General features: G+C 55.0%; 8 protein-coding genes across 8 annotated transcripts in view; 2 read left to right on the top strand and 6 right to left on the bottom strand.

The window, feature by feature from the left end:
* Nucleotides 1–166: 166 nt before the first annotated feature.
* P153DRAFT_289284 (uncharacterized protein) lies at nt 167–1,180 on the bottom strand (the record flags this gene model as incomplete). The annotated part of the gene is made up of 2 exons (XM_033663645.1): nt 167–211; nt 263–1,180. 2 exons carry the CDS (start codon nt 1,178–1,180, stop codon nt 167–169), a joined length of 963 nt encoding a protein of 320 aa, XP_033524849.1.
* A 399-nt stretch (nt 1,181–1,579) lies between these two features.
* P153DRAFT_366046 (ENTH-domain-containing protein) lies at nt 1,580–4,223 on the bottom strand. Its single transcript, XM_033667960.1, has 5 exons — nt 3,821–4,223; nt 3,729–3,761; nt 3,610–3,679; nt 3,342–3,562; nt 1,580–3,290 (listed from the first exon to the last, which is right to left on the bottom strand). Exons 1-5 carry the CDS (start codon nt 3,858–3,860, stop codon nt 1,834–1,836), a joined length of 1,821 nt encoding a protein of 606 aa, XP_033524850.1. The 5' UTR covers nt 3,861–4,223; the 3' UTR covers nt 1,580–1,833.
* A 794-nt stretch (nt 4,224–5,017) lies between these two features.
* Nucleotides 5,018–6,564, bottom strand: P153DRAFT_375210 (uncharacterized protein; the record flags this gene model as incomplete). Its single annotated transcript, XM_033669569.1, has 3 exons — nt 5,018–5,824; nt 5,876–6,015; nt 6,066–6,564. The coding sequence occupies 3 exons, from the start codon at nt 6,562–6,564 to the stop codon at nt 5,018–5,020; spliced, it is 1,446 nt and encodes a 481-aa protein (XP_033524851.1).
* A 3,442-nt stretch (nt 6,565–10,006) lies between these two features.
* P153DRAFT_289163 (globin-like protein) lies at nt 10,007–11,266 on the bottom strand (the record flags this gene model as incomplete). The annotated part of the gene is made up of 1 exon (XM_033663638.1): nt 10,007–11,266. The coding sequence occupies one exon, from the start codon at nt 11,264–11,266 to the stop codon at nt 10,007–10,009; it is 1,260 nt and encodes a 419-aa protein (XP_033524852.1).
* A 1,389-nt stretch (nt 11,267–12,655) lies between these two features.
* On the bottom strand, nt 12,656–14,680 carry P153DRAFT_218469 (uncharacterized protein). The gene is made up of 5 exons (XM_033662607.1): nt 14,618–14,680; nt 14,440–14,544; nt 14,088–14,247; nt 13,715–14,007; nt 12,656–13,642 (listed from the first exon to the last, which is right to left on the bottom strand). The coding sequence occupies exons 3-5, from the start codon at nt 14,245–14,247 to the stop codon at nt 13,112–13,114; spliced, it is 984 nt and encodes a 327-aa protein (XP_033524853.1). The 5' UTR covers nt 14,440–14,544; nt 14,618–14,680; the 3' UTR covers nt 12,656–13,111.
* A 3,961-nt stretch (nt 14,681–18,641) lies between these two features.
* Nucleotides 18,642–20,621, top strand: P153DRAFT_375212 (kinase-like protein; the record flags this gene model as incomplete). The annotated part of the gene is made up of 5 exons (XM_033669570.1): nt 18,642–18,684; nt 18,785–18,907; nt 18,987–19,303; nt 19,354–19,509; nt 19,563–20,621. 5 exons carry the CDS (start codon nt 18,642–18,644, stop codon nt 20,619–20,621), a joined length of 1,698 nt encoding a protein of 565 aa, XP_033524854.1.
* A 1,102-nt stretch (nt 20,622–21,723) lies between these two features.
* Nucleotides 21,724–24,635, bottom strand: P153DRAFT_289145 (DUF747-domain-containing protein; the record flags this gene model as incomplete). The annotated part of the gene is made up of 2 exons (XM_033663637.1): nt 21,724–22,371; nt 22,422–24,635. The coding sequence occupies 2 exons, from the start codon at nt 24,633–24,635 to the stop codon at nt 21,724–21,726; spliced, it is 2,862 nt and encodes a 953-aa protein (XP_033524855.1).
* Nucleotides 24,636–25,053: 418 nt separating this feature from the next.
* Nucleotides 25,054–25,966, top strand: part of P153DRAFT_384738 (uncharacterized protein) — a gene marked incomplete at both ends in the record, with an annotated part of 1,210 nt that continues 297 nt past the window's right edge. Inside the window, one exon of the mRNA XM_033670373.1 lies at nt 25,054–25,947. Coding sequence (XP_033524856.1) covers nt 25,054–25,947 — 894 coding nt within the window. The remainder of the gene's footprint in view (nt 25,948–25,966) is intronic.

The following is a 25,966-nucleotide window of genomic DNA, read 5'->3' on the forward strand; positions in this document are numbered from 1 at the left end:
TTGAGAGGGCGTCGAGTGGTGCTCTTGGAAATTGCGTCGATGTATCCAACGTTCCGCATTTCAGGGTTTCGATGATGCACTAGGTCTAGGACAGGTGCAACGTAATCAACAACAACAGTATCCAGAAATGGGTTCAAAAATACGCGGCATTCCTACAAACCCACTACTAGTGACGCTCAGGCATTTGATGCTGTCTCTTCTGATACCCCGTCTGGAGGCGTGTCAGCAAGCCGTACCCGCAGAACCTGTCGGAAATACCCACATCGTCGAGCACGCTCTGCAGCCGTCCCTCCTCAGTAACAACCTGGCGCACAACCTCCGACACGTTCCCCTCAAGTATGACTCTACAGCCCTTGGGAAGCCAGCGCAGGATGTGGAACGCGTTCGCGTATACGCTCGTGGCGCCTGAAGGGATGCGTCCGTCGTCTGGCAAGCTGGCTTGTAGGATGATCTTGAAGGTCTTGAGGCCCCAGAGGTAGCGTAGACCCAGGCGCACCAGGTCTGCGAAGCCGTCGAGGATGTCGTGGTGTGAGGGGATGGTGAGGATGACGTGCTTGATCAGGCTGCGCGAGCGCTGGTGTAGTGTAGACAGCGTGTGGACGCCACTCGACAGCCTGAGGGTGAAGACGTTGTCGCCGTACAGGACTTGGCGCGCCTCTTTGTATGTCTGCTGGTTCAAGCGGAGGATGGCGGGGACGATGGCGTCTTCGGGCGCTGGCGGCGCAAACGCAGGTCTCGGCAGCAGAGGCATGTAATGGGGCAGTTCGCGGGTGCGCCCGCTCCTCATTGTTGCCTGAGATCTTGCCTCGTTTACGATGTCGGGTACGTCGTCTTCCTCGCTCTTCTCGGGCGTCGCGCGCTGGGCGTGGAGGAGGATGGGCTCGTCGCGGTGCAGGGCCATGTAGTAGACAAGGATGCGTAGTTCGGCGGGGAGCTCCATGAAGGGAAAGGGCTTCGCGATCGAGGGCCCTCCATCGTTGGGTTGTGGCATCTGCGCGTCCCCATGATCCGGCTCGGTGGCTTGCGACTCGGTCAGAGTACTCTGTTCGGGCGTGAGAAGGCCAGTCCGACGGCTTGCTGACAAAGACGAGCCGTGGCTACTCGCAACGCTCTCGTTTCTCCTCGATCGCAGTCTCCTTGTGAAGTGTGATCGTTCCTGACCCTCGGATTGCTCGGCCATGCCTCGTCCGCGCCCTCTCTTGCCCAGCACTACTCGCGGTGTACTTTGATCCATTATCCAAGCCCCTGAAAGTCAACGTGCGCGGCGTTTTTCCAGTAGCCGTCGTGTCCAGGCCGAAGTGTAACAAGTGCGGCGATTGGCAACGCGTCTCGGAGGCAACCACCAACGCCAAGAACGTGCCTGTTCAAGACCCAACAAGTGCAACAGCCGCGTGCACCAGTGGCGACAATGCGAAGCGGGGTGAAGAGTGGGGGGTGAGGGGTTTGCGGGGCTGCCGTTTGTGGTGAACGGCATGGGAGACGTGAAGATGTGTTAGCGGTTGACATGATGGCACTTGTCATTTACGCGTGCTTCGATCTGCAGAGGAATCACATCACACACCCAAACTCATGCGTATCATCGAGCTGACCAAGAATATAAAATTGCTCTCTGCCTATGAAGGGAATCATACGCTATCCACCAAATCACCAAATCAAAAAAGAAGCCTCGCCGGGTTCTCCAAATCTTGCCACCCATTCATCGTCTCCCACCCATGAAGCTTTTGAGCATCCCACTCTGTGAATCCGCAAACGTGATTAACTAAAGGAACGCATGCGAAATGTCAGATCAGGGGAACGCGAACATCACATCCTTTCTCTCCAGCTACGTGACACTCATAAGTCTATCAGGTTGTTGCCACCTGCCTGTCGAGTCCCCTGTGGAGGAGCGCCAAAGGGGTTTGCGCTCACCCCACCATATGGATTGGCCCCAAAGTTGCCTGCTGGGCCAGTTTGAGCGGGCATAAGGCGGTTTTGCTGTGGCATACCGGTAAACTGGGAGTTGAGGAAGGGATTGTTTCCGGTTGCGTTGGCGTTGACGCGGTTCAGGCCCGCACCAGCAGAGTTGACAAACGTTCCGGGTGCCGTGTGCTGAGATGGTATACGAAGGTTTCCAACGTTACCAAATGTATCCTGGCCCTCTCCTGATGCGAGAAGGGCATTGAGTCTTGCAGCATGCGGGTCCATTTCCTTCTGCGGTTGTGTCGGCTGTGCTTGCTGCATTGGCTGTGCTTGTTGCACTGGCTGTGCCTGCTGCTGTGGTGCCAAGAACGATGTTGAAGCGCTGAACGGAGTGTTGTTGTATGGTGCCTGGCTCTGTTGCTCATGCAGGGTGTTGAGAGTAGGCACTCTTTGCGCCTGCGCAGTCTGTGGCCGATTGAAGCCTGAGGCGAAGGGGTTGTTGGAGCCAGTGGGCTGAGGCATTAGAGGATCTTGCGACTTGGATGCCCATGGGTTATGGCTGCCCGGCTGAAGCGTACTCTGTTCTTGCAGCGGTTGCTGCTGTTGCTGTTGTAGTTGCTGTTGTTGTTGCTGCTGCTGCTGCCCCATGTCGCCAAAGCCACCGCCGAACTGACCATACGGGTTGTTCATGTTAAAAGACGTCTGCTGGGGCTGCATGTACTGCGCCTGCTGATTGCCGAACTGGTCGAATCCGGTAGGCTGTGGCTGCTGCTGCTGCGCTTGAAGGCCGTTGTAACCGCCGTATCCATTCTGAAAGCCCGTCTGCTGTGCTTGCATACCAGTTGGCTGAGAATACGCGTTGTTGAGAAAGCCAGTGCTCTGCGGCTGTTGTTGATTTTGGTCCACAAGATTTCCGAACCAATCGACTTGGCCTTGCTGTTGGTAGCCCTGGTTGTTGCCCGTGGGCTGGTACGAGGTTGGTTGAGCGGGAGCATCGCCAAAAAGAAGGTCCGCATTGGTCTGCTCCAGCTCTTTCCGGCGCAGTTCCTCCTCTTCCTTGCTCAGCTTGATGGCCTTTGCGAGGTCTTCGTCGTCGTCAGTAACCGTGCTGCTTTTTGCCCGGCGCTGCTTTTCCGCCTCTGCCTCGTTCTTGCTCGCCTCAAGCGCCAATCGCATCTCGAACTCCTCCTCGTCGGTTCTGCGTGGGCGACCCTGCTCCCGATCTCGCGGACGCCTTTGCTGCGATCCTTCTCCAATGATTGCTCGGTTGTTGCCAGGATACTCCTCGATGCCCGTCACACGCGACTTCCACGATTTTCTGTCGGCTCGCTCGGCGCGCAGGCGATCCTCGTCCATGATCAAAGTGGTCAATTCCTTAGCGGCCATTCGCACTATGCAAAGCGTTAGCGGGCTCAGCTTCTACCATAAATCCCGCAGCTTACCGTTCTGGCCGACATCGTGGCCATCCTCGTCGATGTACTGAAACTCTCGCAATGTCTTGATAATGTAGATGTTCTTGCGCGCCCACGTCACAACCAGCTCTGAGCCCTCGTGCAAGCAGTAGTCGAGAACTTTAAGCGACTTGAGTACGTGGCGCCAGTTCTTGCCCTTATCGTTGAGTCGCTTGTCAAGCATGTCCATAACCTGGTAGAAGTCGGTCGAGCTACGCGGCTGTTAGCGCAACTCCCGCCCTGATACGAGGCGCCCTACTTGTTGAAGGTGATCTGAGCAATCTCCGCCATGTCGGATCCCACCGGACCCCAGGGGTCATTGCTGGTTGCTGCGGTTGTCAGTTGCGTGCGCCGTGCTGTAGATGTTGGATTCCTTACCATTTCGGACCTTGACTTCGACGGCCGAGTAGCCTATAGAGACGGTTAGAAAGGAGCTCTTGGTGCCTGACATTCCATCAAGATAGGCTCACCCTTGGTCACGTTCTTCACGCTTCTGACAACCTTGGACATGATTGCGGCGCTCTGATGTGGTCGATTGCGTGTAGGTGAAGGAAGCTAGTTGTTGGGCTGACCGCGTAAAGAGTCGGAAGTAGCGGTGGGCGAACGAGCCAGAGGTGCGCGCGGCAGTCGACGCGAACTTGCAGTGAAGGTTGCGCTTAAATGGCAGGTCGAGGGTGCTAGCATGCAAGAGCTCCCTGTTGAGACGAGTTGTGTCGTCGACTCGAATGAAGCAAACGGCGGTGGTGATGGAGCGCAAACGGCCCAGGCGAAGATTATAGATAGGATTGCTGGCTTTTCGAGGAGCACAGAGACGCGTAGATGGACAGCGGTGATGTGGCTAGCTCCGGATGTGTGGGAGAGTGAGAGTTGAAGAGCGGCCGACAAGGAGTAGCACGTCACTGCTGCGAGGCTGGGGCACTTGGAGATTCTCGGCGCTGCACCTTCCGAACCACCTCCGTGCACACCACGCAGGGTCTAGCAAATTACATCACTCAGGCACCGCATTCCCTCGCGTCGTATCTCTTGAGCATGGTCTGATTGCCTACGGGCAAGCCACGGTCTTATCCACCTCACATGTGCGTCTTTGAACCTGTCACTAGCAGACCCTGACAGTGCACGATACGTAATCGATCCATGGCACAAACATGCACGCTTCCTCACAGTCGCCACGACAAGCCACTTCTGTTGGTATTACGTGTGTGTTAACATTCTGTGTTCTACTTGCGTAGATGCTGTATAATCTAATAGGCGGATATAAATCCTCATTAAGTACCGATCTAGTGAGAGTGCCTGTGTGCCCGGAAATACACGTCCACGCCAAACTCCGCCCTCCAGTTGAACCTTCGCGAGAGCGAACTCAAGTTACCGACCGCTAGATGGAACCCAAATGGGAAACGACTGAAACAAAGGAAACGATTGATCTGAGGGGACAAAAGAAAAACTCAGAACAGACGACTCCGTCTTGGGAACAAAGCCGTCAAGACTCCGCAGAAACCAAGAATCGCCGGGGAAGACCACAAAGCATTCGCCATGACACACCAGCCAGCATGATGGAAATTTTTTGTAAAAAACAGGTTGGGTATAGATGTATGGATCCTGCCGAAGAACACCGGAGTAATGGACTCGAGACTCGATTTTGGTAATTATACATGGTGTAAGCGGCTTATCTATTGTACCGCGGGTGCCCACATCTCGTTGCCCATTCGCTGCTGGTTGGGATTGTAGTGATCCGGCTCTGTGCTGTTGGGGCGACGGATGTTGTGGTTCTGATAGTACATGCTATTTTGGGAGTTGCCAAATTGAGGCTCCGGGTAGACGTAACCATTGTCAGCGCCTCCAGGGGATGGAAGAGCCTGTTGCGAGGGAGACTGCCAGCCCATGGCCGACATGTGAGGGCTGCCGTTAGCACTGCTCGTGCCGCCAGTCTGGTTGTGGTTCGCAGACGCAGGTGGTTCTAGAATCGGGGGCGGGCCATATGCGCTTGGGTGCGAAGTAATTGTCGGGCGCGAGCTGCCCACGTTGGGGTTGTATGCCTGCGAGGCCAAAGCCGGCGAGGCACGTGGGCTGGGTTGCGGCATCTCTTGGCGCATGTGGGGAGGGACTGTCATGCCCATGTACGCGTAATCAGAGCCCTGGCGGTGCATTGCAGGTACGACACCGGCAGGCATGCCGTTAGCAGGCGACAGCGACATTGTCCGGTCATTTGGCGACGGAGTGTTCAGGGGAGAGGCCGTCTCGGAATATTCACCGCCGTCGGAGCGACCTGTCCTGCTTGGTGCAGCGGCACGCGAGGCGAGAGCAGCAGCAGTGGCAGCGGCAGCTTCCTCGACGGTGCCAGTGTGGTGGTTTTGGTGGCGTGTCAATGTGGTACGACGCGTAAACGTCTTCTGGCAGTCGGCATATGGGCACTTGTACGGCCGCTTTCCGGAATGGATGCGGCGATGTCGCGCCAGAGAGCTGGAGTCACTGAAGGGCTGGGGCGCGCGTTAGTGGCGTGCTGGAGAGATATATCGTGGAACGCGTACCTTGCCACAGCGCTCGCACATGTGGGGCTTCTCGCCAGTGTGGACACGTTGATGCACCGTCAGGGCAGATCGCTGGATAAACTGCTTGCCGCAGTTGGGGTAGTCGCACACGTGCGGTCGGATGCCGCTGTGGATACGTTCTGCAGGTGTCAGCGCGATGGCTTTTGGTGTTGCGGCCCAAGCTCCTTACCATGACGTGCGAGGTCACTGCGTCGCGCGAAACCCTTGCTGCAGGTCGAACACGCGAAGGCCTTGGGCGGACCCGTGTCGGACGCGGGGCGGCCCCCGTGCTGCTGGTTCTGCTGGTCGGCCATCTGCTGCTGCTGCTGGGCGTAGGCGTGGTCGGGCGGGTTGGGGATGTAGTTGTTGTTGTTGAGCATGGGCATCGGGGCCTGCATCTGCGACGGCGAGGGGTAGCGCAGGGCGCTCATGTGCTGGGGCGCCATCTGCGGGTACGCGGGGAGCTGCTGCTGCGGCTGCTGCGACGAGTAGCGCGACGAGTCGGACGGATGGGGCGAGACGCCGCGCTCCGAGCCCGTCTCCGACTTGATGCGGCCATTGGTCATGTAGGGCGGCGCGCCAAAGTGCTGCGGCTGGAGGTCGTGCTGCATGGCGTGCTGCATGGCGAAGTGTGGTCCTGTTCCTGCGAAGGCTGTTAATCGCGTGTTCAGTATCGTGTCGAGCTCCATGGTGACGAAGCGTCGTGCTTCGCGTAGCCCGGAGTCGGTGAGACGGGATGAGCGCACCAGAGAGGGAGGAGCAGGCGGCGTGTGACGGGGGCCTCGCGGGCGCGGGCGTCGCTGTCGCTGTGATGACTGGCGGTCAGCGGGCGTGAGTGCGGCGGGCGGCGGGCCTGTCCTGGACGTCGGGTCGAAGGGTTGGGGCGGATCGCGAGCAGGTCAATGCAGAGGGTGCGCTACACGGCGAGGTCAGTCGAGAGTTGGGCAGAGGCAGGTGCGAGGCAGGTGCGAGGCAGGGGAGAAAAGTCGCGCTCGGCGTCGTCGCCCTAGCAGGCAGGCACGCTGTCCCTGGCCGACGACCACGGGCGGAAAAGGGGAGCGGGCGGTGAAGGGCCTGCAGCGACTCTGCGCGGGCTGCACGGGGCGGCAATGGACAGCACACAACGGCCACACGTACCTGGGAATGACTACGGCGGGCGAGAGGGCAGGGCAGGGGATGGCGATGATGGACTGCGTGGTGTTGAGGGTCGCAAGGTACTTCTTTCCTTTCGTTGCGCGTAATTGGAAAGCGCGCTAACCCAATGCGGGGTAGTGATATATCCGAAATGCCTCCCTAGCACAACGATTTACACGCCGACGCTTCGATCTCCGCTCTCGTGTGCACTACGCCGGCTGCAGCAGCCTTGCGGTGGCACTCTGAAACCGCGAATCTCACCCACGCTGCTCTTGCGCGAGACTGCAGCACACCGTCTGCTGCTGACGGGGGCGATCTCCAATGTGCTTTTGCCGCCTACTCTGTTTTCTGGTCCCGAATGGCCCGGATCTGGCCGTTCCGCTCTTTGATGGGATCCAAACGATGAAATCCGGTTCGCCCTGTCAGAAGCTGAGATCTGGGGCACTCCGTATGGCTGCACGTTGGGGTGTTATCTCGTTGTGGCGGGTGTAGATGAGCAGAAGCAAATTAATGATTATTGTCGTGGCTGCATCTCATCGTCAGTCATGCCCACCACTGTGCCTCTGTTCCGGCATATCAGCACTCAAGACGTGAAACTTACCTTGATTTGTTCCCGTGGATCCCAGCCAACTGGATGATTCGATGCGTTCAAGAGATTGATCGTACGTGGGCTGCTCAATAGTCTAATCTGGAGTCACTGCTTTTCGGACAGACAAACGTGGTGCGTGTGAAGCGGATAGGCAAGCATCTCTCACGTATCAAGGAGCAGGGGATGTTCATATACGCAGAACGGGCCTCACAAGCATCACAGTGGACAGCAGTACCATCCTAGTGGTCATCTCGCCTTCGCAGGCCACAGCCTCACCATTACGCTTCTTGCCTACTCCTCCGCTAGTACACGTCAAGGCGCCCGGGCAGTCCTACGACCTTGTTGGAGGCGTCAGTGGCGCTCTTGTGCGCAGATTAGATCTCCACAACCTTGTGCGGGACTGCGGTACCTACTCCTACACCGACTTGGCAGAGCACGACGCTCAGTCGAGTCTCAAGATACGCACTGGACATGAAGCAGGCCACAATGATATTCTCGTCGTTTCTCAGGCATACTGCTTAGTGAACGCAGCATGTTCAAAACGCATGGCATATCTTGGGATGCTGGGATGCTGGGACATTGCTCGGGCCATGTTTGGCTTGTGGAAGGCTGGTAGAAGGAAGGCACCTGCACTTGCCAAGTATGGATGCTCCCGATTCGACCAGAGCAATCAAACCACTATCTGGTCCGAGCAGCTCGATCGACCATCCCAGATATTGCTCATAGTGCTGCTACCTCGTCGCCTGCAATCTCCCTCGACACACCGCAGCGCGAACTGGTGGTCACCGACGACGCGCTTCTCTTTACTCATGAAGAGAACGGACCCAGATATGGACTTCTCAACTCGTTCTTCATACTGAAGACCCTGGGTGTCTGTGCATCACGTTCCACAAATGCACAGCTGCGCAATGCAGGAGCGGATAGCCGGGCCCACAGCGTTTTGGCGATCACCGCACACCATCATCTGCGTAAGCGAGTAATTACGAGATATGGGCCCTTGATGTTCTTTTTGCAGAGTCAAACCTACAGGCTCAGTTCAGGGGACAAGCAGCAACAAGGCGAAGAAACAAATGCGACTCTTGCCGCCCATCGTTTTCGTTAATGACTTGTATTTAGCCGTCATCTGACGTACACCAGTTGTCACATCTATCAACATCACGGTTAGTCTCGACAGCCTGCTGCATAGAGGTAAGTGAAACGAGCTATTCTTGTCACAGTGTGCATAGCGCGCATCAAAACTCCTTAAGCTTTGTGTCACTGCCGCCTGCCACTGGCCCAAACACCAACGTCCACAAGGATGGCTCCTTGACCACCACCCCTCCCGCAAGGCTCCCAAGGCGTCCAAGCGTCCTTCCATGCAATTTCTAGAAAGAGCTTGGATTGGTCGCGTCGCGAAGCGTCTCCTTTCTCCCCTGTCTTTTTCCAGAACATTGCCCCTTTATCTCTCGCATTGAAAAGCATATGTGGAGATGAAATCACCGATGGTCCGAGACTGGCTTCGTCACCTGGTGGGCGGCAGAGCTTCTTGCCGCCAAACAGGGAGCTATGGTCCTTGAATATGTGTCGGCATATGTCATTGTTCACGATCCGCGGATGGTGAACTTGAAGCAAGGCACGGGAGCGCGTGCAACTCCCGCCGCTGACAGACGCATTGAACACAAACCATACAACGGCATTCGTTCGGCCCTACAGATTACGAGGGGACTTGCACTGGAGCTTTCACACCGAATGGCGCCGAAAGGACCTGCTTTAAGCCGGTGGCTCCGAATGCTCAACCCTCGTTCGGGGATCAATGCAGACACGCGAATGGCCTATCAGCTCCCTCACAGAGGACGAGGACATCCTTGGGATGTGTGAACCCTGATTCTCTAACGGTTGAGAACTACGAAAACTTGACGGTTGATCATGCTCACTCGGTCCCTGATTTTGACGACAACCACACGGCCTTCCGCTGAGCTTGATGCTTCGATGAACAGTGCTTCTCGTTCCAAGACGTTGGTACACCCTTCTTCCATGGAAGCGTTGCAAACACCATCATGTGGCTTCTATCTTGGAGCACGACCCTTTGCGTGTATTTGGTATTAAAGCTTTGAGCGCCGCATCATGTCTGCGACGATATTTATCGTCGAATCTTGCACTGCATACCACAAACCAGGAATTATGTCCAGCACGTACCATGTGGTCCCCTTGCATGGTCATTATCACTATACACCAAATTCTAATAATTGGATACCTTGCTGATGCTTAAAACACTCTATTGTCAGTGCAAAGAGACTCCATGACGACAAACGAGTAGAGTGGTTACATGCGACTCCAAAAAAATGGCAGATTATGAACACAAAATCAATCCAAACTCGCTACTAGTCGCATCGCCCAGATATGTTTTTCTCGCAGTTGAAAACGCATGCTTAGATTCTTGGAACACCTCCTGTGCCAAAAAGCTCCATCTTCACCCTCTCCCTCGGAACACCATAACTTTTCAATTTGGCCTCGATATCAAGCATGAACTTTGTCGGTCCACAGACAAAGTACAGCGTCTTGTCATTATCCACGAACAGCTTTTCTCTACTGATCTTGTCCAGATCAATCCGACTCTTGATATCGTAGTCCCGGCCTTCGACCTCATCCTCGTGCGGACTGGATGAAAAATACACAGTGTGCACATTCTTGTTGTTCTCTGCCAACCGGTCGATATTCTTTTTGAAAGCGCGTGTGTTGGCATTCCGAGCGCCGTGGATCCAGGTCAACGGCCTTGTCGTCCCCTCCTCTGCAAGCTTGCTGAGAATGCTGTTTAAACATGTCAGGCCCACACCCGCAGAGATCAAGACCACCGGCGCATCTCCATCCTCCTTTTCTGCCTCGAAGTAGAAATCCCCCCACGGATGCGACACCCGCACCGTATCGCCCACCTCTTTCCTCTCGTGCAAGATGTTCGACAGATACCCAGGGTGTGTCATATCCTTCGCCTCGCCAAGTTCAAGACCCAGGTCCTTCTTCACGCTGATTCTGAGATAGGGCTTCCCCGGCGCATCGCTCAGACTGTACTGCCTCGCCTGCCACACCCCGCCGTCCAGCTCATCGACGAAAACATTCACCGACACGTACTGCCCCGGCTTGAACATGGGTAGCGTGAAGCCCGCTTCGACGGGCTCGAGGTAAAACGACGTAATCTCCTCGGCTTCCTTTTCCTTGCGCGCAATCTTGAAGTCCTTCCAGTCGGTCCACCCCTGCGCCTCTTTATACATGCCCTCCTCTTTCCCGATCATAATGTCGGCTAGCTGTACGTACGCCGCTCCCCACGCGCTCAGTATCTCTGGTGTTGCTGCGTCCCCTAGCACGGCGGCCAACGTCTCTAGAAGATAGCGTCCCACAATGTCGTAATGCTCCGGTCGGATGTACAAGCTCGCGTGCTTGTGGCAGATGAGCTCCACTGCTGGGGCCAGTCGTCCTAGGTCGTCGATGTTAGCTGCGTATGCGTAGAGGGCGCCGGCAAGTGCGCGTGGTTGGTGGCCGGTGGCTTGGTGTGTGTTGTTGAAGATGTTCTTCAGCTCTGGATTCGCGGAGAGCATATCGGCGTAGAATTTCGTGGTGATTGTTTCGCCATACTGGGCAAGGACAGGGACGGTGGCTTTTATCGTTTGAACTTGAGAAAATGTCAAGGGCGACATTTTGGATGGGTCGGAAGGCGGATGTTGGATAGGGCAAGTAGTGTAGCTTTTCGCAGTGGCAGCTCTATTACTATGTTGTCGATGGTAGTCGAGTATAAACAGTTCTCCTATCTTTGATGAAGTGTCTGACTAGTTAAGTATATTCACAATAGATATCCTGGAGATGAAGCGGTTTCTCCCCACAAACATGATATATACACCCCTTCTCATCCTAGAAAACCCGCACAACACTACATCTCCGCGGCATCACTTTTCAAAAAAACCCAACTTGACCTACCATCCACCCCCCGATGACTGATGACTGATGACTGATCGCGCATGTGCAAAAACTGACCTTTTCATTCCATCGCACGCACGCACACAGAACGCTGTAGAAATAAGGCGCGCAATTTACGTAACTCGTGCGTGCGTACGTCCGCACCTACCTATTTACGTGAGGGCGCTTTCTCCGCCACTTCCGCTCACTTGGCGCGATGCCGGGATGTCCTCCTTGCGTCGAGTGGGTGGATGCAGAGTTTGGGGGGGAGGGGCTGCCAGGTACCCGTTCCGTTGGCGTTGTTATTGCCATTGCCATTGCGGTCGTAGATATTGTTACATAGCGATATTGAAAGAACAGCTTCTAGCTCGTCCAGATAAACGTACACGCCCATTCACGAGGAACATGGAAAATTAGATCCCATCGGCTTGTGGAGAAGCGGTGATGACTTCGCAGTCGTCGTTTCAATGTGTCCCCATGACGAAGTTGTCAGTCCACCTCGCTTCGCCTTCGCCGGCTTCTCCCGACAGACGTCGGTTTCTGATGCTGAAGTTTTGTGGATAAGCATGATGGGGTGCGTGTGACGGCTGGATGGCGTGAGAAGGCTGGGGAGGGAACTATTTTGGGGGATGATGCGTGTGGAGAGTTGAGGGTGGGATTTCTCCGCGGGGTTGGCATGTGAGGGTGAACTTTAGATTTTCAGGCATACGCGTATTTTGTGATGGGTTTTTACCATATCGATATCGATTTTGGTTTCGATGTTTTACTTACTCTCTATTTCATACTAACAAATTATGTCCAAATTGCTTGTATCTCTGTGCCTTTGACATCTGAACCATGGAAGTAAAAAGACGTCAAACAGACAAATAGCCACATCTCAAATACGTAAAACTACCACACGTTCGTTTCCTTCTTCATTGCCCTCTATACTTACTCCTTCAATCATATCCTTCCCTCCTTTTCATGACCCCTGCTATCTGATCGCCCACAACATACACACCAAGGGAGCAAAATGTCCGTAGTGAGCAGCAATTGTTCAGGAGGAGTGAGACGGCTTGGACATGATACTACGAGAGGGGAGTGGATCGACGTGGTCGATATGATGTGTGCCTCTTGGGAGAAATACGATGTTGTTTAGAGAGGAAGGGGTTAATGTGTATGAACTCTCGTTTCTGCAGTAACATTGTAAAAAGCTCTGTCATGTTCGTTTATCATTGAAATCGATACGTCCGTCAATTTCTTCACATCCACAAACATGTTGTATTGCTCTGTCGACTTTGTCATTGTCAGAGCAGTGAGATCAGCTTTGTTGATGAATTTTGTTAGGAATTTCCAAGTTCACCACCTCGAGGCTGAACTGCACTTAGAAAAGTGCTCGCCTACCCCCAGGATCAAGCCCGATGAGGCTGGTGATTGATTGATGGCAAAGAAACTCAAAAGCTACAGCCCTCCCACACATCTCAACCGTTACTGTCCCACCAGCTGATGTCCCAGTTCCTATGCGAGAAAGCTAGTGTTCATTTGTCCATAACACCCCAAAACCACCAGACAACCACAGACCAAACGTAACAAGTGCAGTGTTCATCAAGTCATCTCCGCCCATCCACCACCTCTCCCTCCACCCACCGCGCAAGCACAGGATCCACGCGATGAAAAACCCGCATCGAACACGCCCTCACCTCCCTACCAAGACACTTCGAATTCTGGCACACATGGCCGAAACAGCACTCAAAACGCCGACACTGCGTCCCATCCGCACACGGTATCAACCGCGCTTTATAGCGCAAGAAGAACAGCGCCTTGTGACTCATCGCCCCGTGATCGTGCGCGCACGCCGTGCCATCGTGGCAGTTGGCCAGGAGGTGGTGCCAGTAGCAAGGTTGCGGTGCGGAGCGCGGGAAGCGGTTCGCGTACTCGAGGTAGTGCGCGTCTTTGGGGTGGCGGATGGCTATGTCTAGGCGCTCGTTGTGTTTGTTTAGGGGGATGTGGTTGGGTTGGGGGGGTTTGGTGGGGAGATAGCCTGGGAGTCGGAGGGTGTGGGCCTGCGTAGTTGCGTCGACGGTCGGGATGCGGAGGTGGGGGAATTCATGGCAGCTGCAGTGGGTTGGGGCGCAGACTTTCTGGGCGCAGCGTGTCAGACTGTTGTTTTGGTTGTGCTGAGATTGGGGGTTGGGAAGGGAGCTGGAAGTTACCTTGCGGTGCATCAGGTGTGCAATAGTGGGCGTCCAGACATCGTCACTGCAGATGGATAGGGAGGTGGGCATGGCCAGTTCCAGGTAAGAAGCGCCTTGGAAGATGTCTGGAAATGCGACGATTGGGCAAGACGCGGGTAGGAACTCGAATCCCGCGCCCATGCCATATCCCTCCACGAGAGTAACCTTGCGATCGGGTGTTTGGAGGAGCATGGATAGATACGTCGGTCGTCGCCAGGCCGCGAGGAAGATATGTTTGCAATCTCGATCTCTGAGGACCGCCGAAAACGTCTCTGCAGGTCCATGTGTCAATGAAAATTCAATCAGTTCAGGACAAACAACACAAAGTAAAGAAAGAAAGTCTACACCTCACCTGAGATCTTCCCATGCACAACACCCTGGTCCAGCACATTTACAAAATCGAAAAACACATCCACGGACGAGAAGTTAGCGGCGAAAGAACACAAAGAGCCCGCTACACTACCGTCCAAGGCAGCGATGTCGGCGTAGACGCGGACTACGATGCGGTACATCTTATCAAGTTTGGGATCAGTTCGCGCGAGGTGCTGCTTGATGGTGGTGTGGAGACGCTCGCGTATCTCCCTGCGGCCGACTGACGATGCACTCTTTTGCAGTATCTCTTCTCTGAACTGGGGGATGGTTGGATGGCTGGCTGGTGGCGCTTGTGTGTTCCACGCGTGGACGTGGGATGGGATGGGACGTACCAAATGACTGTGAGCGTCGACTAGGAGGAGAATGTATGGGCTGTTTGATGCGTCCTGATATGTAGACTCATTATGAGAGACCTCGATACCATCCTCCGTGGCGTCCTGCCCATCGTTCAGTTGAACTGCCATGTTGAGATTGCGGAAGGGAGATGATAGTTGAGTGCTTGCAGCTGACATTGTAATAGTCGTGTGTAGACGAGTTTTAGGCGGTCGATCCACAGCTTTATGCTCCCCTCAATTGGTAGTCTTCCTTTCACCGTGAGCACTGGTGGAAGGTTCCAGTTCCGTTGCATGTCGGTGAAGTATCAGCCTCACTTCACTTTCACAAGCTTTTGTCTCTCTTTATTTCGACGGCTGGGGTTCGGCGGCCTCTGGTCTGAACTCTCCTTCTCTTGGATTCATGTCGGATGATAGAAGATGTGCAATGCGCTATGAATGGTCATTCTATGACATAGTGTTGAGCCTCTCTCAAACGAGACCCAACCTGGGGTGTGAGGTTGCGATGCTGATGTTGGATGAAGACGCACAGGCGTGTAGTCTATTGCTTAGTCCCCTTCTGCTCTCGAGCTTCTTCACCATGTTCACTAGCTGAGATTCAGTTGGTTTGTGCGACTTACATCAACACGGCGACATGTCGGGGTTATTGAGACGTTCACTCTATCATACCTATAGATCTCAAATATCAGACATTTGATTACGCCTCAATACAACACCCACGTACCACCTATCACCGCCACAACCGAAAAGAACATTCTAGATGCCTTCTAAACCCCAAGCCTCAACACAGCACATCCCACACCACCCGACACGCGGTACACGCCCAACACTCCGAGAAAAGCCCACCCATGCGAGCAAAGTAGACAAGCCAAGCCAAGCCAATGACCGACGCCCTCTCCACGAACCACCACCGACAAGCGAGTAGTAGTCAATCCGAGAGAGAGCAAGTCATGGCACCAGAGCGTATTTCGTAATACGCCGATTGCCGCGGGACATGGTGTGGAGGATCTGGGAACCGGGCGGGAGTACCAAGGCGGGAAGGGGCGCTTGGATGGGATGTAGTGTAGTGTAGTGTAGTGTAGTGTGGTTTAGGGTATGGGCGCGCACTGGCTGTGGCGCTGGGGTGGGTTGGGAGGTGGGATGGATGGATGGATCGCGGATCTTGGGTTGGGGACGGAGATGGAGATGTGGTACTTTGGTTAGGAAGGCTATGGTTATGCTGTCAGATGGCGGTTCGAAGACGCTGTGGTGCTGTGTGCGACGGTGGTTGCCGGGCTGCATGGACTGTTCGTTGTACCATGTCATGTCATGTCGTGTCGTCTTGTCTCGTCTCGCCTCGTCTTGCCTTACGGAGTACCCTCCCGTCAAGCGCACCTCCTCCAACAAACTTTCCACAACAGCCTCGCTTACGGTAGTGCATCGCTACCTCCCCGTGGGCCCCGGCATGTCTGCAGATGACATGCATAATGTTCTCGATGCATCGAAGCGACGCCCACGCCGACGTTTCCGCGACGGGTTTTTTCGTGACGCAGGACAAGCACAAGACTTTACCGGGGTTCCGGGAGGGGAGGGAGGAATTCTGCCAGAGATACACCGTAGACCCTATACTCGATTCAGCAAAAGCCATGCTTATGCATTAGCATAGCAGCCTTGGGGGAGCAAAAGCTACGCCATTGTGCAACTGTTGAGCGCGCTGTGGAAGTCTCGTGCGTGTTCGAGAACAGCGCCACACTTTTTGCTTGGGATTGAGAACTCCGAACTCCGAGTTTCCAACTCCGAGATTTGTTGAGTTGGAAATTTGATGGAAGGATTTTTTCTTTCTTTCTTGGCGAGGTAAAATACATGGTGGCAGCATGGAGAGTTTGATTGAGATGCTCAACTATATGCAAGGCATGATTTCGGGGGCAGGTGTAGGATTCAGAATAGCAAGGCTAAGCTTTTGCGGGAGTGAACAAAGAGCTATGGCTGCATGTACATCATTAGCGGATGTCGACTAGGTAGAAAAGGCTTGCGATAAAATATCTTTAGATTTAGGTACATAGTATGAATGCGATTAAGCCATATAGCGTCCAAGCTCAAGATAAAGTGTAGAGAGACTAACGGCTAAGCTGCTTCATTTCGCCGAGAGACATAGCGTACTCTGCATGATCGACACGATACCGATAGCAAGGACCTGGGCTATATCAACAGTCCTAATTGCGTCGAACGAATGTCATGGCGCGTTCAACTAGGAAATATCCAGCGATCCTTTGAAAGGGCATCCCCAGCGGGAGGACCCTCGCCGGGGGTAGGTAGGATGCCTCCTGCATTCCTGCTAAGTAGCTCGCCTATAGCGTGATTTGGGTGCTTGTTCCAACCTACCGGGACTAGAAGATGGGTAGGAAAACTGGAGAGCAAGCGAAACGTCAAAACAACGGGGGGCAGACGGCGTAGGAAGAGATCTCGTAACTTGTGCGATGAGGTAGGTACCTGTGCAGAGTTTCCCGCTCGTAGTCGCTTCGCCCTGCGTGGATGTGGATCGACTAGGTATGCCGGTCGGGAAGAATGGCAGTGTTCTAGAAGACGCCTTTAGCCTACCCCACGGCTATTTTGTGGACTACTCGGTGATACTTCAAGGTCTGGCGTGCATGTGTGCAGAAGGCGAGACGACCGTGACATTGGGCCATACTGTGGTGTAACAGAGTTTGACACTGCTGTGTACGTGTAATTGAATACCACGAGGGGCGTGCGCGACCGTGAGGTGCGACGACTGGTTGTGCGGCGCGGCTGGAGATTCCGCGATGGGAAGTACCGGTTGGAACAAAGAGTCTTGAACAACAAAGTGGGAAAAGGAGAAGAAAAAGAAGATTCATCACATGTGCGCTAGGGAGACAAGACAAGGACAGTGTGATTGGGGCGGTCTACAAGGCTGACGTCAGTTTGGGGTGCAGAGGTGCATGTTCGGGAAGATGTGGAGATGAGGAACAGCTGTAGTGTTTTGTTTGGAAGACTCAGGAAGGCAGTCTTGACCGCTGTTGCTGGCAGGTGCACACTAGACGAACACGGAGCGTGATGCAAAGGCGCAGGATGCTTTTGCGGGCGGGCAAGACAAAAGCGGTGCAGGAATGGTTGTTGGCTTGACCGTTGGCGTGCGGTCGGACCGAAGAGACAGCCAACCAGGCGGAAGGGGAAGTAATCTGCGGCTAGGCACGAGGTGCAGTGGGCGACGTCGAGGCGTCGTGGTACGTGGTGTTGGGGGACAGAAGGTGGAGGAGCGACGGGCAGATGCAGAGGCAGACAGAGGGGAATTATAGCGACAGGTGTCAGTTTGGGGCAAGGCGGAGGCAGGATTAATTTAGAGGCGCCAGGGGAGCAGGTGGTGGAAGTCTAGGTAGTGTGTTTTGTGTTTCAGGACTCGCAGGCGTGCATGCAGATCAGAGGGAGCGAGTCGACGTCTGATCTGTGGTTTTGGCCGGTGTCTCGTGATTGCTGGGATGGCGGCGCCGGGGGAGGCTGCCATGGCGCTGCAGCTTGCCGATTGCTGCCATTCTCGGAGCTACCGACGAGGCGCAACAGCAGCGGGCAGGCTGGTGGCAGCGAGCTTCCAGGAACCGGGCGCGCTCACGACAGCAGCGTGGGCAGCGACAGAGGCAGCTGCGGAGAGAGGCGCGCCTGCCCTTGGGGTCCTGAGGAGTGCAGCACGGCGACAACAGCGACGAGCGGCAGGGGTGCTGACTCTGGGGGCTCTGAGCATGCCGGGTGGCCTCCACGCATCCATCCTCGCGGCGGCCCATGCAGCGCAGAGATGCGCTAGAGCTAGGCCTGCCCTGGGCTCGCGGACAAGACATGTCTGCCTCAAAACTGGCGGGCCTCCTTTCAAGCCTTTGTGTGCAACCTCGCCCAGCTCAGCCCTACACGACCGCGCCGCGACCTGCGACTCTCGCTTGACGTGATAGCCTCGCCTGCCTTAAGAGCCACGCCTGCCGCCAGCGCTGTCCAGTCTCCGTGACGGCCAGGAGGACCCGACCTCGACCAGACCAGACCTCGACCAGACCTGCATCGCCGCCGTCCGTCCCCGCACCACACGCCCGGCTCCAGACGCGGACGCTGCTGTCCCTCTCGTGCCTCTCGCCCACCCGCCAATCGACCGTGTCCCGCCGCCAGCACCGCATGCATTCTTGACCGCCGCAGCTCCCACCACCAGGCCGTCTGCCGCCGTCGCAATGGGCCAGAACAATGGCAAGCCCGTCGTCTTCACCGACCAAGGTGTGTAGCCGACCGCCCAGCACACCTCACCACACTCCACCACGCTCCCACCACGCTCCCATCACACGTCCATGCATGCACGCTGACTAACCGCCCCCAGTCAACCTCAACCACTTCCGCCTGCTGCGAGTCGTCGGCAAGGGCGCCTTTGGCAAGGTGCGCATCGTCGAGCGCAAGGACACGGGCTTGACCTTTGCCCTCAAGTACATCCGCAAAGATGAAGGTCCGTCTGCCCCTGCCCTGCCCTGCCTGCCCTGCCCTGCCCGTCTGCCCGCGCCCGCAATGCTGACGTCGTGTCACAGTCGTACGGTCCGAGAGCGTCCGCAACATCATCCGCGAGCGCCGCATGCTCGAGCACCTCAACCACCCCTTCCTGTGCAATCTGCGCTACAGCTTCCAGGACATCGAGTACCTGTACATCGTCGTCGACCTGATGAACGGCGGCGACCTGCGCTTCCACATCTCCCGCAAGACCTTCACCGAGGAGGCCGTCCGCTTCTGGATAGCCCAGCTCGGCTGTGCCGTGCGCTACATACACCAGCAGGGCATCGTGCACCGCGACATCAAGCCCGACAACGTGCTGCTCGACTCCGAGGGCCATGTCCACCTGGCTGACTTTGTGCGTCACACCGCCTCACAATCCCTCTCCATACATGCTGACCTCCCCAGAACGTCGCCTCCGACTTCACCCCACACAAGCCGCTGACCAGCAAATCCGGCACCCTCGCCTACCTCGCTCCCGAAGTGTACGAAGGCAAGGGCTACTCGTGCGAGGTCGACTGGTGGTCTCTGGGCGTGCTCTTCTACGAGTGCATATACAACAAGGTGCGTCGCCGTCTGAAGTCAGATCAAGTCTTGGCACAAGCTAACGCATACAGCGTCCCTTTGAAGCAAACAGCCACGACTCCCTCGCCGCCAAAATCGCAAAGGGCGAGCCCACATATCCCGTCACGAGCCCGTCCGTCTCGATGCCCTGCTTACATGCCATCAGCTCGTTACTAGAAAAGAACAGGAAGAAGCGCATAGGGGCCATTGGATTCGAGTCGTTCGCAGACAACCCCTTCTTCCGTCCCCTCGACTTCATTGCCCTCGAGGCAAAGGAGATTCCGCCCGTGTTCATCCCATCGAGCGATAAGACCAACTTCGACGCCACGTATGACCTCGAGGAGCTGTTGTTAGAGGAGGCGCCGTTGGAGGCACGGGCACGGAGACAGAAGCCCAGGGAAGCGCTGAAGGACGATGCAACAGATGCCGAGATTCGCGCAGAGGAGCTGCACCGCATGATCGAGACACTGTTCGAGCCCTTCAACTACACGACCATCCCCGACTACCGCCCAATCGCCGTCGCCGTCCCAGACCCGGCAGATTCAGTTGGTGGCTCAAGAGCGAGCAATCAGAGCAACAGCGACCAAGCTCCCGTGTCCGTCGCCTCGCAACAAGATCCATGGGGGCGCCCGCTCGCAAATTCAAAGTCACCAGAGAGCGACCTCCATCCAAACCGATCGATAACAACTGCTCAATCCACAACACACTCGGCCAATGGCAGCCCTCCACTAGCAAATGCTATCCTCAACCATACACAAAAGTCCTCTACTGGGTCACCCACAGCGCAGCGTGGCGAGCACTCCGACTACTACCCTGGCGAGGGTGCCATCCCAACGCCGTCCTTCTCCCGACCTATGAACAACCGTCCGCGAGGCTCGCAGCGCAGCACCAGCATGGGTGGAGGCGTACAGGTAGTTCTCAACGAAACCGGGTCCTGGTCGGAAATGGCTAATCAGAGCTCCGCGCTCTTGCAGAACCCTCAAGCCGTAGAAAAGCCGTCGGGCATGCTAGGTTTCCTCAATCGCAAAAAGGGCCGGGATCGTAGTCCCAAGGCCAAAGAGAGGGGAGTCATTGGTAAAGAGGGGGCGAGAGTCATCATCAGCAACACATGAGTTCCCCTCCTCCTCCCCTTCCTACCTAGACGGCGAATGGGATAGATGTTGGGGGAGGGTGTTCTCGCATGGTTTCCGACGAATTTCCTTTTTTGCCAAAGTTGATTCGAAATATTGCGCGGCGTTTGGGCGCATGCTTTGGGAGGCATCATCCATCATACCATTTTTTTTTCCGGTCGAGGCTTCTTCTTCTTGTTTTTGGGGGACCATGTACACCCCGCTACCATACACTGGGTGTGTAAGGGTGGCGTTTTTTTGTTGGAACATATAACTTTTTTTGGCCACGCGCTGCTGGCGAATACAAGACCAGAGAACGGAAAGGAAACGAAGGGACGAGGCCTTGGGCAAAAGGCTGTACCGTGCCGTATCGTATCGTAGCGTACGTATATTGTGTATTTTGGGTGGTGGTGGCAATTTGGGTAATTGGCTCTCTTACAGCGGGTAGGCGGCATAGTATTTTGGAAGACGGCGGGTGGGGGGGAAGGAAGTAAACATGAAGGGGGAACGGGGAAAGTGGGAGGTTATTTATTTAAGGATTTATATTCCAGCATAGTAGAGGCAGACGCGGAGAAAGAGAGAGAGACAGCATGGCCATATTCTTTTTTTTTGCAAATACCCATATTATACATACATGTGTTTTTCACTGTTTTGTCACAGGTTCAGTGTGCTGTCTATCTGCTCTGCCTTACTCTGCTCATAACAATTATGCCCACGTTGTATATTTTGTGCAAACTACATTGTGTTTGAATACGGTAGGGGTTGCGGAAATACGGCTCGGCACGCAAAGGAGCCGCGCCAACAGTGCGTTCGAGATGGGACAAGTGGAGAGGGAGGAGGATGGGGGAGCGGAGGTGGCGAGTGAGAGATGACGCGTTCACGGGAGCACGGCATGATTACTATACGCTACGTGCCGGGCGTTGCGGGTTTACACTGGGGGGGCGGGTGAGTGTGTCGGGTGTCGCGGTTTTTGAGTATTCTAGTGAGAGGGGAACATGGAGCGTGGATGGACATGCACGTTTGAATGATTGAAAGGTGAATGTCGACATCGCCTTTTAATTTCGCCAATCTTCCACCAAGCCAAACCAACTCATGTATAATCCTACTACCAAATCCTCTTAGCAACCATGGCATACCGACTCACATGCCCGAAAGTAGTCCCCTTCTCCCGCTCCGCATCATCTTTCTTCTTCTGCTTCTCGTCCCGCTCCCTTAGTTTGCGCAAACTATCCGGATCGTCATTGTATATGTAGCGTCTCTTCTCCTCGTCCACGTCCACGACGCCCCACCCACCGATGCGCTTCCCTCCCGTATCAACATCCATCTTCTCCCGCTCCTCCATGCCGCGGTACCTGTTCCGCGCCACGGTCAGAAGAAGCATGCCGAGGATGAGTTTGAAAGCGAGGAAGATGAGGTAGACGACGAGGAAGACGAGCAGCATGGTAGAGCCAGCGATCAGGTCGTCGAGCGTCCAGGACGAGAAGTAGTACCAGGGTTGATTCGGGACGCCTGCGCCAAAGGGCGAGCGGCCAATTGCGCGACGGATGACGTGGTCGATGTGTGCGAGAGCTGCGGTTGTGGCGGGGGAGGACGTCGGGCTCGAGGTTAGGGAGACGGAGGATGCGGCGAGAGGGGCGGGCATGTACATTGCGATGAACATGTGGTATGTTTGGATGGCTGCGCGGATGAAGAGGCAGGATAGTGGGATGACGGGGAGGCCGAGACGTCGGGTTAGGTTTGCGTCGCCGAAGGCCTATTTGTTGTTAGATTGGGAGATGCGTGATAGGGGATGGAGAGGCTTACATTGGAGTAGTAGTCTTTTGCTAGAACGTCGAAGAACTTGCCGTACACTTCCGGTTTCATCTGGTTGAACTTGGTGATGTATGCGTGCTTCAGCCAGTCGACAACCATCTCGCTTCCAAGCACAAGTAGGAAGGGATTGAGCACCTGGGCGATGTATTGTGGAAAGATGGTGAAGCTCATTGGTATAATGCTAGACGCTGTGAAGTTGGTTGTAGCATTTCCAGTAAACATCGACGTCCATGAATAATCGCTACTGCGAATACTTAGGCCGCCAACTTCCACAACATTGCGCATAGCAATGATGAGGAGCATTAGCCACAGCTGGAAACGCTCAACAACGTCAGCACAAGTGATCTGGAAGAGGTTCTCTTTTTCAAATTTCTTAAAGACCGTGCTTTTGATTTCCACAAATTGGTTTGACATCAACAACGTCGACAGCGCGTTGGAGTACGAGTTCACCGCCACGTTGAGCGTAATGACTTGGTAAAATAGGGCCGTGGCATGTGCGACCGTGTAGAGCAGAGCGAGAATGAACATCCAAAAGGGTCGGATGACCTTACTTCGACCGTCTGCATTGCGGTCAAGAGTTTCGCGTGAGAACAGACACTCAAGAACGTCTTGGCCGACGGCAGACAAGAGGCGATCGCATACTTCAAGAAGATTGTAGAGTACGTATAACTTGATTGCCGACTGACCGCGAATGCCATGGTACATTCGACTTGCATCGAATCGCATCAAGACAAAGCAGCTTGAGATTATCAAGAGGCCCTTAAGAATATCTGCTTTATGACCTGGTAGAAGCGCAGAGGGCGTGGACTTGGTCCGGCGATGACGAAAGCGGGGATTACGTGGACGCTTGGCTCTGAGCTCTTGCAGATCTGGGAACTTGAAAGTTGTCGAGGGTTCCCCGTTCTGTCTGTTCACCGCCGTTGCTTGGCTAGCAGACAAGGCGGCTGAGGAAGACGTCCGCGACATTGGGGGAGGCTGTTCCTCTGCTGGTGTTGGGTGGGGCGTAGGAACATCCACCTGCCTCCTTCGACGCCAGAATCGAGGAAGCCCACTGTACACGAAAGCTAATAGATCGCGAAACTCCTTCACAACCACTGAGCCCCACCATTTCACCAGAATGGCGATCGCGAGCAGAAATCGTAGTGGCAGGATTGTGAGTACGTGCATCCAAGCGTCCAGACATGCGAGAGCACCAAAAGCCAGGATGCCTTCGACTTGGGCTGGTATCTTCAAGAAATTGAGCAAACGCTCATACTTGAGCGTGGAAGATTCGTAAGGGAAATCTGCAGACGAGGCTCGGTAGATGTACAATGGGGACGGGCGGTCTGCAGAAAGCTCGAGCGACAAGAATGTTGGCATTGACAGCGGTGGTAATGGCAGGTTCATATGACTTGGCGAGGCCATGTCCCGCATATCATGAGAATCTCTCTGCTTGTTGTATGACAACGGTTTGGATGGTATATTCTTGTCATCCATGCCAAGTGGCGGAGGGACGTGTCTGCTTGACCTCCTATCCTCTCCCTCGTACGTCTGCGTCCGCGGCCTCGAACTCGAATCTTTTCTCCGTATTGTAGGCGCCGTAATCGATCTCGAATATGGTACTGGCCGTCCTCGTCCCAACTCGGTCGAGGGCGTCTTGATGACAACAACCTCCCTCTCTTGCCTCCTGTCGCGACTCCTTGAGCTGTCGCGTCTTGACATGCTCAACTCTATCGGCCGTTCCAAGACCACACCTAGCACCTTGGTGCTCACTCTTCCGTCTGCATTCTCCCCACGCGACCCGCCTCCCAAGGCCTCTTCTTGTATTGGCGTCGCTGCTCGGACCGGAATGCTGGCGGGCTCGCTCGTCAATTCTTGAATCTGCCGCGAGCTAAGCCTGAGGTGCTTGTCTTGCTCGGACACACTGCTGCCCCTCCTCCTGCCATCTCCAGGACGCTTGATGGGCCTGAACTTCTCGCTGGCGTCAGATAGTAAGGCCTCTTCGTTTGAACTGGTGCCCCTACTCGTCGAGCTGACGCTTAGACCACCGTTCGCCTCCGATATGTAGACGTTCGTTATGTTCTGCAGGGGTCCATCATTTCTCGTGTCCATATGGCGGTGACGGGTTGCGGCTGCCACATGATCGGGTTCTGGGGTCAAGGCTGGCGTAGGAAGCTGTTCCACTGCATAAGCCTCATCATCTGTCCTTGGTTCTGCCCCATTCATGGCGTTTGGAGCTCGGTACTCCGCGTGAGAGCATGTTGTGTGTCTGTGGTGGACTGACGGGTAGCCACATGCTGGAGCTTGGGCGGTTTGCTTGGCAAGGCTATCGATAAAGATGGGGCCGAGGACCAACTTCGGTAGCGAGGCGGCCACCAGATGCGTCAGTGGACAACAACGAGAGGTGCCACGCAAGGCATGACTAACAAGGTGTTGTGCGGCCGTGAGGCTGTCAGAGGTCGCGAGCCTGCTGTCATCAGCTGCTCGCGCACCTTCCCACCGCCCTGATTAGCACTCTGACCCCTCGACATTTGGGGTCGTCGACGCGTGCCATCTCCAGTCTTCACCCTCAAGTCGTGTCCATCGAGGCTCGTAACACGGAAAGCAACAAAATCCACCAGCCATCGACCCATCTACACAAGCCATGGATATTATGGAACCATCTCGTCTGTTGTCGCTACCAAAAGAGCTTCGTCTTGACATATGGCGACATGTCTTGACAGACCCCTCCAGAGACAAGCTGGTTCTGCGCATATATCGCAAACCTCACAGTCCCAGTACACCTAGTGTTCGCTATTCGAACTCTAGGTACAAGAACAAGCGTTCAGCCTTACCGCAAATCGAAACAGCCTTCGAAATGCAACGAAGCTGTCCAGTCAACGTCAACCTCCTCATGACGAATCGTTCTGTATACGAGGAAGCACTTCCAATCCTGTACCACTCCGTCAAATTCTGTCCATGGGACCTTGGAGGCGTTTTCCCGTTCTTCCTACAAGGCTTATCATCGTTTGCTCGATCACACCTTTGCTACATCAAGCTGTATACCTACCGCTGCGATAGTTCACCCTTCTACTGGCCAATCATTTGTTCCGATCTCACCAGTCTGAATGGCTCGCTGCGACAAATAGAAATAGAAGGAGACTGGCCACTCACAAGCAGAGTTCGAAAGAGACGTACGCTCCTATGTCCGTTGCTCCGCATTGACGCTTCGAAAAAGCTTGTTCCTGCTCACGACGATGCGTTTCAACAGCTCCTGGCAGATATAGAAGATGAGCGCGAGGCAAAAGCAGGACTGCAAAATTCGGTTACGGCCAAGGCTGTGGCTGTGGCTGTGACTGAAGCTGAAGCTGTTGAGTGTGAAATGCCAATTGAGTCTCGGAAGCGGGAGCAAGATGTGCAAGAATTGCCCATAAGAAAGAAGGCACGGTGGGATGACCCCCCACCAATCATGCCTGAGACGAATATAGTTCTTGAGACGAATATGGTTCTTGAGACGGATATGGTTCTTGAGACGGATATGGTTCTTGAGACGGATATGGTTCTTGAGACGGATATGG

Source organism: Dothidotthia symphoricarpi, assembly GCF_010015815.1.
Source record: "Dothidotthia symphoricarpi CBS 119687 unplaced genomic scaffold P153scaffold_8, whole genome shotgun sequence".
Taxonomy (NCBI): domain Eukaryota; kingdom Fungi; phylum Ascomycota; class Dothideomycetes; order Pleosporales; family Dothidotthiaceae; genus Dothidotthia; species Dothidotthia symphoricarpi.

Coding starts and splice junctions, on each gene's coding strand:
- P153DRAFT_366046 (XM_033667960.1), bottom strand. CDS start 3,860: ATGTCCAAGGTTGTCAGAAGCGTGAAGAACGTGACCAAGG. Junction 3,680..3,728: donor CGAAGTCAAGGTCCGAAATG/GTAAGGAATCCA, acceptor TGACAACCGCAG/CAACCAGCAATGACCCCTGG. Junction 3,563..3,609: donor GCTCAGATCACCTTCAACAA/GTAGGGCGCCTC, acceptor ACAGCCGCGTAG/CTCGACCGACTTCTACCAGG.
- P153DRAFT_218469 (XM_033662607.1), bottom strand. CDS start 14,247: ATGTACCGCATCGTAGTCCGCGTCTACGCCGACATCGCTGCCTTGGAC. Junction 14,008..14,087: donor TGTGCATGGGAAGATCTCAG/GTGAGGTGTAGA, acceptor ATGGACCTGCAG/AGACGTTTTCGGCGGTCCTC. Junction 13,643..13,714: donor CACACCTGATGCACCGCAAG/GTAACTTCCAGC, acceptor CGCTGCGCCCAG/AAAGTCTGCGCCCCAACCCA.